This window comes from Mycena indigotica (genome assembly GCF_014461135.1).
Source record: "Mycena indigotica strain 171206Taipei chromosome Unknown Mind.scaff0006, whole genome shotgun sequence".
Classification (NCBI taxonomy): Eukaryota; Fungi; Basidiomycota; class Agaricomycetes; order Agaricales; family Mycenaceae; genus Mycena; species Mycena indigotica.
In genome coordinates this window covers 4,884,398-4,894,835 of record NW_023503005.1, presented here as the reverse complement: position 1 = coordinate 4,894,835, position 10,438 = coordinate 4,884,398, and the positions used below count along the sequence as shown (strand labels likewise).

The window sequence follows — 10,438 nt, the reverse complement described above, 5'->3', positions numbered from 1 at the left end:
TCGGACGCTACGTCGCGACCTGCGACTTGTGCTGCCGCACGAAGGCCCTCCGAAGGCTCCCCGAAGGCTCCCGCACGGAGAGCTACACCCGACCGAAGTCCCCCCCGAACGCTGGCACACCGTCATGGTGGACTTCATCGTCGAGCTCCCCGAGGCTCACGGGTACGACGCGGTCATGGTAGTCGTCGACGCTCTTGGCCAACGCGCTCACTTCACTGAGTGCCATACGACAATAGACGCGGTCGGAGCCACCCGGTTGTACTATCGGAATGTCTGGAGGCACCACGGAACCCCCGAGAAGTACATTTCGGACCGTGGTTCGCAGTTCATCGCTGACTTCACGCGCGAACTCTGGCGCTTAATTGGCGTCAAACCGGCCACCTCTACGGCTTACCACCCGCAAACCGACGGACAAACCGAACGCGTTAACCAAGAGCTCGAGCAGTACATCCGGATCTTCACCAACTACCAACAAGACGACTGGGACGAGCTTATCCCTGCCGCTGAGTTCGCCTATAACAACCACGTTCACTCCTCCACTCAACAGGTACCCTTTATGACGGACACTGGTCGGCTCCCCCGAATGGGTTTCGAGCCAGGCGCCCGCTCAGAGTTGGAGTCGGTGAACGAGTTTCGCGATCGGATAGCTAACGGCGTCTCCGAGGCAAAGGCCGCGCTCGTTAAAGCCAAAGACAAGTATAAAGCAGCTGATATAGCTACTTCTATGCAAAAGATGTGGGCCACTGCCCATGGGTGTAATGCAAAAGATGTGGGCAACAGCTCTAAAGTCACAAATGTCACAAGTATTTCTATGATAATTCATTATTTTAGGGCTTTGTAGCACCTTCTAGGTGATGGGATCAATGCCTTTTATATAATGCTTTTGATGTGGAACCATTTTTGATGAAGATCAATTGATTTGCTTATTAGGCTCTGTTCCATCAATGTGACATGTGATTACATCAATTCCCTTGCCCTGTATTATGAACTGTTCCAAATTATATACCGAATCATCGGCCTGAAGAAATAGTGACTTCTATTACCATATATAGCATTAGCTTAGTCATAGCTATCAATTTGGCTCTTTAATCTGGTATTTATATTACAGGCTTGTGACTTGTGGGCAATTGCCCACATCTTTTGCCATTAGACTGGTGGGCAGTGGCCCACATCTTTTGCAAAAGACTAGGTATACAGGGTGTATAAAGGGTACTACGATCGGAAACGTTCGGACGCTCCGAATATTCAAGTTGGTGATAAGGTTTGGTTGGACGCCTCTGACATTAGAACGACTCGGCCCTCCGAGAAGTTCTCCCACAAGCGCCTCAGACCGTTCAAGGTGCTCGCAGAGGTTAGCAAAGGTGCCTACAAGCTCGACCTCCCCCCGCGTTACTCCAAGCTCCACCCCGTCTTCCCCGTTGTTAAGCTCGAGCCCGCTCAGGACGACCCCTTCAATGGACGACCCGGCTACGACGAACCGCCCCCCGAGCTAGAGGACGGAGTCCCCGAATGGGAAGTCGAGGAAATCTTGGATGCCAGGATAAGGTATAAGCGTCTTAACTATTTCGTCAGGTGGAAAGGCTACGACGCTTCACACGACTCGTGGGTTCGCTTCGACCGTGTCTTTGCGCCAGACAAGATTGCGGACTTCTATCGGAGGTACCCGGGTAAACCACGGCACATCGCCTCAGCGACTTTCGACTCCTTGCCCTTTCGAACTATGCGTCGGGACGCCGCATTCAAAGGGGGGGGTGATGTCAGGGGAACCCCCGCTTCGGCCTCCTTCGGACCCTCCGAACGCATCCGAGGCGCATCCGACCGGCGCCTCCTCGGACGCTCCGACCCACCCCGGCCATCGTCCCCGGCCTCCTTTGCCCGCACAATCACCGATCCGTCAAGACCCTCCCAACGATCACCTTGGGACAAAGCTTGCGACGCCGCTCAGGCCTTCTGCGCTCTATGTCGGCAGTTACGGACGACCAGTATATAGTTGGCGCCCTAGCAGGCGGACCCTTAGAGTTTCTTCTCTTTGGATCCTCCCCTGCTAGGTCGGTCCCTCCGTGTATTTCCGTAGCTTCTATTCACGCTTTGGATCCTCCCCTGCTAGGCTTTCGTCGGAGTCTCCAGGGTTGCCCTTACACATGTACTCTATCGCTTAGATCGTCTAAAGAACTACCTTTCTCTGTGCAAGGAGGTGCCACCGACTCATTGGGCCCGATATGACCTGATTCGAACCTTCGACCACTGACAGCAACAAGAGACCGAGTTAACGGGCCCTTGGGTTTCGATCTAGCCCGACGATCTGTCTGTTCTGTTCCGGGTGCGCATTCTTAGGGAAGGACCTTGCACGGCCCGACCCGCAGTCTGACAAGCGGGATGCAGCAACCCTTCACGGGTTAGGCATTTGAGTGGAGTTCAATGGTGTGATCCCATTTTCTCTGGTCCGGGAGTTTATTGAAGTCCTGTTTCTCAAATACTTCTTTGAACTCGGCCAAGTAATGCACCGGTACACTGTTTTCCATAGTTCGGGGCCCTTCGGCAGCGTAGGCAGTGGCTGCCAACTTGGTAGGCATGCTTTTTTGGCCCGAGAGTGGCTAATCTTGTGACGTGAACATTGGTAAGCAAATACAAATGAGGCTGACCTAGCAGGGGTGGATCCAAAGAGAAGAAACTCTAAGGGTCCGCCTGCTAGGGAGCTGACTATATACTGCTTGTCCGTAGCTGCCACTGTCGGGCATAGAAGGCCTGGGCGGCGTCACAGGCAAGGTCTCAGGGCGACCGTTGGGAGGGCATTGACGGATCAGTGATTGTGCGCGTGAGATGGAGGGCCAGACCAGAGTCGGAACCGGAATTGGACCGGAATCGGAATCGTCTCCGAGGGGCCAAAAGGGAGGTTCCCCTGACACAGGGCTCAATATTGAGTTTCTGACATTGTTCTTCTATGCATGTTCCTGGGCCCTTGGTGGCCTGGCACCAGCACCAGAAAGAATGGGCCAGGTCTTATCTATGACAGAAGGTTCCACTGACAAACCCCTGAGTCTGAGGTTATATCAAGATCACTATTTTTATCTTCCCTTGATAGTAACTTTACTTTATTATCTCTTATCAGAAAAGATTTAATCCACTGACTTTGAGTATTGTTTGATATTTGGGTATGCATCATATGAACTGAACTGGACCCTAAACTTATTATCAATTAATAACACCAAATTGTAAACTCTATGCTATTGTCTCTGAATTATCTCTCTGACTATGTGTTTTGCTAATAGGCCCAACAGGCCTGTCCAATGGCCTTAGCTAAGCTGTGACAAGCTTTGTCCACATATTTTCTTTATATCAAAGGCTACTATTTATCTAGCAGTTTAATCATACAAACAATAGATAGATAGAACAATAGATAGATAAATCTGGAATTTGCCCTTGCCTTTATCCTGCTGATTCCTACAACCTTCCCAAGGGGGTTATTTCTAAATCAGTCTGGTAATAGCCACCACTGGCATAAATACTAACATAATCTGCGAAACTATAGCCGTCCCACCTTCATCCTGCCTGGTTCTCCCTCGTCCAAAATAGCCCGCCAGGCACACCAACACCGGCCTTCTATCACCACGCAGGCCGCCATTCGAATTAAGCATTAGTGTGTAATCTCGGTGGGTGTAGTAGCCGTAGCAATATTATTATTAGGCCTGCGTATCTTCGCCCGGGAAATTGTCGGTCAAACCGTCGTCCTCGCAAGAAAGAAATAGTGCAAGCCGCACTATCGGCCCTGGCGACCGCATGAACGTACGGAATTACGCCCGTGACGACGCCCGCGTGCGCGTCTGTGTCTGAACAGGGACCGGAATCGGGGATGTCATCATACCCTTCTCCATCCGCTCCTGCTCTTGCTCTCGCTCCCTCTCCCCGCCCAGCCCCCACAGCGACGTCGCATACGCCACGCCCTTCGCCGCCAGCCGGGTCCCAATCCACTGCGCCAGCGACACCCCCGGCACCAGCCCCAACACGTCCTTGACGTCCCAGAAGTCGCGGTGATGCGTGATGTGGCCCTGCTCGTTGAACGACAGCCGCGTGATGATGTGCAGCTGGAAGTGCAGCGGCGAGGGCACTGACAGCGCTGTCCCGGGTATAGAAAGGGCCGGGGCGGTCAGATGTGGGGTGGGCGAAGGAGTGGGTGCTGGCCTGTGATGGGTGCTGACTTGTCGGAAGTGGGGAAGGCGGGGTAGAGGCATTCGTGAGCAGCGTGTCTGTCGATGGCTGCCCGCGAAATCGACCCTCGCGATGGATTCCGGGGAGGATGAGGATATTGAGGGTGTGCTCGACAATCGTTTTGCGGTGGCCGTCTGTTGTCGTTGATTAGCCATCTGAATACGGTAAAGTGAACAGGATAAAAGAGCACAGTGGCCACATAGTAGTAGTATAGCGAGGGAAATTAGAATGGATCAAGGTCAAACGGAGACGGAAACTCCATCACAAGTAAATATAGTCCAGCAATTCCCCAAAAAGACTGGTAAACAGACAACGGTTGAAAGCGAAGAGCGGTGACACGGCAATTGAAGAGGATATACGGAAACGTGAACTGGAGAAACGAGAACAAAGCGGTGGTATAACGAAGAGGAAGGGAATGCGATGAACGAGAACTCGTAAATATAGTCCAGCAAACTGGTAAACAGTAAACGATTGAAAGAGAAGCGTCACTCACCAAAACTCTCGTTCTCGCAAATATCCCCAATGTCCGTCCACACCCGGAGCGCCTGGAAGAGTGGGTCGTTGAAGTTGCGCGCCAGGAAGCCCGTGCGGGGCGGCTGCAGGCGGAAGAGCGTGCACAGCAGCGCGATCGGGCGGGGCACGTCGATTGCGCTGAGCTGGCGGGACATCGCGTGGATGTCGGCGATCACAGAGCGCGAGGTCGCCGTCAGAACGGGGTTTTCGTATCTGCGTGGCTTTCAGCAGAGCATCGGCGAGAGTAGAAATTCGCACACTGCAATAGGGTATTAGTAGGAGTCGAAGCAGACAGAGAGCAGGGCAACACACTTGCACTCGCTTCATAGAACCGCTCAATCGCATCGGGCGTCGCGGTGTTCTCGCCATACATCGTCGTGCAGACGTCTAATGCAGTCGCGTAGGTCGTGGAGAGAAGCGAGAGGCTCGACTGGTTGCGCGCAAGAGCGACGGCGGCATCGTCAGTCGAGGTCATCGTCGTGGTCAAGCGACCAGTGGCGCGATTACGTCATGACCCTGATCTCATCTGGTGACTGCATGTGACCGGAAGTAAAATCGTCTTGCAAGCTGCTTCTCCGCAAGAGTCCACAACCTCGAACCGCTCATCCCTTTGATGTCTATGTGTCGCACACAAGTCCCGGCGCCCCTTCCACATACTTCAAGCTCATAGATCAACGGGTCTGCTGCTACTTAGGCGCACTTCTCTGCATATAGTCCATGTAACTGCAGCTCCCGTTGTCCACATAATTGCTCATAGATCAACGGGTCTGCTGCTCCTTAGGCGCACTTCTCTGCATATGGTCCGTGCAACGGGGTCGGCGACTGTTTCATGTAACCGTAGCTCCCATTGGCTCGTTATCCTGTTGTGGCTGAATGTGGACGGAGATCATGAAACGCAAGGCGTATCACAAGACCTCCCTGGCAGTTGTCGGAATCATGGGCTTCTAGTGGGGGATCGGCAGGACCAGGACCCACGGCTAGCCACGGCCGTTTCGCCCGCTTTGGCAACAACACACCTGCGCCACAAATTGCCAGTGTGAAGCAACTCACCCAATCGGAACGCAGCAAATCTCTGTGGTACCGCGTCCAATTCCGAATTCCCCCGCGCCAGCTTCCTGCCTTCTGCATACAATTGTCAGCCCGCATTCATACGCGAGATAAGGAACATATGACATGCGTCGGCGGACGTTGCCGCAATCGCGTTTAAGCGTTTGGCGATGAGGTTGCGGCTGACAGCTGCATGCGCTTCGGGCAGTTTCCTCAATCGGGCAGAGTGGCCCGAAAATTAACATCCCATGGCGCGGAGTATTATTAATACTCGTCCCATGTTTCCCTCTGTTTCCCTGCATGCTGCTGGCAATCAAAGGAAGCTCGCAAAATGTGTCAAGTGGGGGACGCGTACGCCGGCTACCCGGTTTCAGCACGCCAGCCGCCTGTGCCTCCGTTTCTGCGCCATTTGAAGATCAGCTCGCGTGCTTCACCACTTGGTAGCCCGATTGACGAGCCACCTTTTTTCGGCGTCAGTTGAATTTTCGAATGGGCCCAAAGTGCCTGAAGGGCGACACGCGACCATCTCCAAGTGCCAAGCATCCCAACCGCAACTGGCTCTTATCAGCTTCTTCAGCCTTCCCTCGATATGTTCCGGGGAATGCAAGCAACAACAAATTAACATGCTTTCGACGCACCCAGAATCATATGAAATATTGCATGTTTCTGTGAGAGCGATAGCGAATCTTATCTGTTACCGCATAAACCGTTTTTCAGTTGCTTACCCACTCCATTGATCTCACTATCGCCTATTGTTGTGGGCGCACATCGATCATAACGGCAATTGTCAGCGCCATCATTCACCATCCAGCAAACCTACGGGTCCCGATCAACAACAATCTTCGACGCGTCTAAAAGCTTGTTGCGATTGTTTGGCAGTTTAATGAAAAGAACGCGGCGGCCACGTTGCTGGGCAGGTTGATGATACAAACAAGATCTAGGCAGATATGTAGATGTTGACGTAGTAGTGTTACGTTGGGTCTTGTGGGCAACGAGATGTGTAGGTATGACAGCGAGAGAAGGTCAGATCGATATTCGAGACTTCAAGCGTGCTGGTCGCAGGACCTTGGTTGGCGTTGTCTCGTCTTGAGCGGCACTAGCTGCAGAAAGTCAAATGAGTGTTAGAGAAATACACCTGTGGACGTACCGATGGCATTGAATCGCACTTTACGCGGAGTCCCATTGGCATCTCGCCACTGGAGGATCGTCTCCCGTTTATCAACAGCATGCTCAATTTCATCGGCTTCAAGCAGCAGTTCTACCTCGCCCTCGCTGCCTTGGTCGTCTTCGTCTTTCGCCACACCCTGCTTGGGAGACATGAGCGTCAGCCCATCCAACAGCCCTCCCGTGAACGACGAGATGCTCGGCAGCGACTGCAAGTCAATAGGGATGTTTTGCTGCCTCGCCAGCGACTTGCGCCGGGTGCGCTTCTCGTCCTTGTCGCGCTCTTCGTGTTCGATGACTTTGGCTGGAGAAAGCGAGAGTGCGTCCATTGCTTGAACGAGCGAGGGCGAATCATCATCGTCGTGGGTGGTCGTGATAGATGCGGCGGATGGCTTGGACGGAGTGATAGGGTCGCTGGGCAGCAAAGATTCGACGCCGCACGCGCGCAACGGGTGGCCTTTCCGTGGGCGACCACAGGTTTTGCAATGCGGGGATTTGCGAGGTGTTGGTACATCAGTGTCCAGCGAGCGCGTAGTTGTTGCTTTGGATGGGGTGGAGGGTGCTGCAGAGCGAAGACCTGGAGGCATGGTGGGTGGCAAAGAAGAACAAGGGCTTGCGGGCTTGAGGTGGAGTTCGCCGGGCCGTTGAGTTTGGGAACAAGGGCCGGGTTCGCGTGACGTGACCCACCGTGACCCGAAATCATCATCAACTTTGGAAAAATTCGCCATGGCGAAGAAGGGCTCGCAGTTATCGCAGCTCAAGGCGGCTCTCTCTAAAGCTGGTGTCACCGGCAGCCAGCAGCAAAATGGCAAGAAGCGCAAACGCCCAGCTGGGGCGCAGGAAAAAGACAAGGCTAAACGTGCAGCAAAGCTGGAGGAGATCCACAAGCGGCTCAATCCTTTCGACGTCAAGGTTACCAAGCTGAAGCACGATGTTGGCGGAAGGAAGGTCAAGGGCGTATCTGGGAAGCCCGCGCAAAGTCGGCAAGCAGGTCTAGAACAGGTGCGTGTTTTTTTTGGTCTTGCTATCGTGGCCAACTGGTTTTGCAGAGGAAGAAAACATTGTTGAAGGAGTATGAGGATAAGGGCCGTGCGGGTGGGATATTGGACCGACGGTTTGGGGAGAACGACCCGTCGATGAGTTTGGAAGACCGCATGCTGGAGCGGTTCACTCGCGAAAGACAGCGGTCGTCGAAAGGTGTCGCGTTCAATCTGGAGGACGAAGACGAGCTCACGCATTATGGGCAAAGTTTGTCCAAGTTTGACGACTTTGACGGAGCTGGCTCGAAGATGGATGAGGATTCAGAGGAGGAGGAGCCGAACCAAATAGATGGCGACGTCGTTCGGAAGACCCATTTCAAGGGATTCTCTGACGATGAAGAGGGGGAAGAGAATCAGGTTCATTTATCCATCTCATTCGACCTCTTTATTGACGACCCACAACTAGCCGGACCGCGTAAAATCGAAGGCGGAGGTCATGGCTGAGGTTATTGCTAAGAGTAAAACCTACAAAGTACCATTTTTCTCTGCCTCCAACGATACATTCTCATTAAATGGTCTAGCTACAACATCAAATGGAACGAGAGGAAGAGGACAACGTTCGTCATGAGCTAGACCAACAATTCGACGATTTGCGGGCCTTGCTGTATAGCGCGCCGAAACCTGCTGCCGACGATGATAGCTCCACTCCTCCATCGAAACCGACACTCATGGACACAGATATCGTTCCTCAAGACGGAAACTACGACCAGCGTGTGCGAGAACTTGCATTCGAGTCAAGAGCCAAACCCAAGGATCGTATGAAAACGGAGGAAGAAGTTGCTCGAGCAGAAAAGGAGGCCCTTGAAAAAGCTGAGCGTGCCAGGCGGAAGCGCATGTTGGGTCTCGAAAAAAGCGACAGTGAAGACGAAAATGGCCGGTCAAAGAAGCGGAGGAGAAAGGATCGCGGAGGAGATGATTTGGATGACGATTTCGCGCTTGATGAGGACGACCCCTGGGAAGGGATTGGAGCTGGTCTTGAGGAGCAGCAAGCAACAATGGAACCAGACGAGGACGAAGATGACGAGGAAGAGGACTCTGGTGACGAGGGTGGTTCTGGTAGTGAAGAGGAGGATTCGGAAAGTGATATCGAGTCTGGGGAGCACGAAAACTTGACTTCGGCTCCAAAACCGTCCAAAGGAAAATCAAAAGCACCCGACAAAGAGCTGCCTTTCACGTTCCCTTGTCCAAGCACCCATGAAGAACTACTCGACATCCTGGAGCATGTCGATGACAAAGATATTCCGACAGTAATCCACCGAATACGATCCCTTTTCCACACCAGTCTAGCCCCACAAAACAAGTTCAAACTACAAACACTCGCTGCAGTTCTCATCGACCACATACTCTATGTTTCGAATGAGGGCAATTTTTCCCTTGTATCTGCGCTTGTTCCGCATCTTTTTGCGCTTACGCGTGCCTATCCTGTTCAAACAGCCCAGCATTTTGTGGCCAAGATTACCTTAATGCACAAGAACTTACGACGTGGTCTATCTCGTGGGGCATTGGACGTAAACTCGAAAACTTGGCCCGGTTTATCGGAACTCGCCCTTCTCCGCATTATCGGTACAGCTTGGCCAACAAGTGACCTCAATCATGCTGTTATTTCCCCTACTCGCGTTCTTATATCGGCTTATTTGGGTCTTGCACGGGTTCGCTCAGCTACCGACATCGCCAGTGGGTTGTTCCTCTGCTCGCTGGTCTTGCAATACGAAACGCTCTCAAAACGATTTGTCCCTGAAGCCGTCAATTTCGCCATCAATTGCGTTCTTCATTTAGCGCCCCATGGGTACAGCAGCATCAGCGAAATACCGGGGTCATTCCCTGTACCGGATTTCCCGTCAAACTTTGCGCTGAAGAAAGCCCTCAAGAAAGAGCTGCCCAAGGCGGACTTGGCAGCGCTTTTGGTGGACTCAAATAGTGTTGAGGCGAAGTCGCAGTTATTGCTTATTACTGTTGATCTCCTCTCTCGGTTCGCAGAGATGTACAAGCCTTTGGACGGCTTCATCGAGCTATATCAACCAATCCTCGATATTCTTCTGCGTATTCGCGAGCTTCACCCTCGTATCGGCACCGCGGTCGACATGCTCAGTCGGCTTCTCAAATTCGCCAAGGCAGAACGCAAGCCGCTGTTATTGCAAGCCCACAAGCCGATACCGATACCGACATACGTACCCAAGTTCGAGATGTCAAAGTCGTCGTATCTGCGCAACCAGGACCCGGACAAGGAACGGAACGAGGCGGCCAAGCTGCGGGCCCAATACAAGCAGGAAAGGAAGGGGGCTATCAGGGAGTTGCGCAAGGATGCGCGGTTTTTGGCGGGCGTGGAGCAGGAGCGACAGCGAGAGAAGGATCGCGCGTATGGCGAGCGGATGCAGAAGGTTGTCGGGGAGATTCAGACGGAGAGAGCGGAGGAAAAGGCCATGGAGAGGGAAAAGGCGAAACAAAAGAAGAGGGCGGGCAGGAAGTAG

General features: G+C 53.0%; 3 protein-coding genes across 3 annotated transcripts; 1 reads left to right on the top strand and 2 right to left on the bottom strand.

Moving 5' to 3' along the window:
• Positions 1-3,791: 3,791 nt before the first annotated feature.
• MIND_00793500 (uncharacterized protein) lies at positions 3,792-4,874 on the bottom strand (the record flags this gene model as incomplete). Its single annotated transcript, XM_037364620.1, has 3 exons — positions 3,792-4,046; positions 4,111-4,340; positions 4,700-4,874. The coding sequence occupies 3 exons, from the start codon at positions 4,872-4,874 to the stop codon at positions 3,792-3,794; spliced, it is 660 nt and encodes a 219-aa protein (XP_037220264.1).
• A 1,915-nt stretch (positions 4,875-6,789) lies between these two features.
• Positions 6,790-7,517, bottom strand: MIND_00793400 (uncharacterized protein; the record flags this gene model as incomplete). Its single annotated transcript, XM_037364619.1, has 2 exons — positions 6,790-6,866; positions 6,914-7,517. 2 exons carry the CDS (start codon positions 7,515-7,517, stop codon positions 6,790-6,792), a joined length of 681 nt encoding a protein of 226 aa, XP_037220263.1.
• A 139-nt stretch (positions 7,518-7,656) lies between these two features.
• On the top strand, positions 7,657-10,438 carry MIND_00793300 (uncharacterized protein; the record flags this gene model as incomplete). Its single annotated transcript, XM_037364618.1, has 4 exons — positions 7,657-7,932; positions 7,980-8,327; positions 8,377-8,442; positions 8,492-10,438. The coding sequence occupies 4 exons, from the start codon at positions 7,657-7,659 to the stop codon at positions 10,436-10,438; spliced, it is 2,637 nt and encodes an 878-aa protein (XP_037220262.1).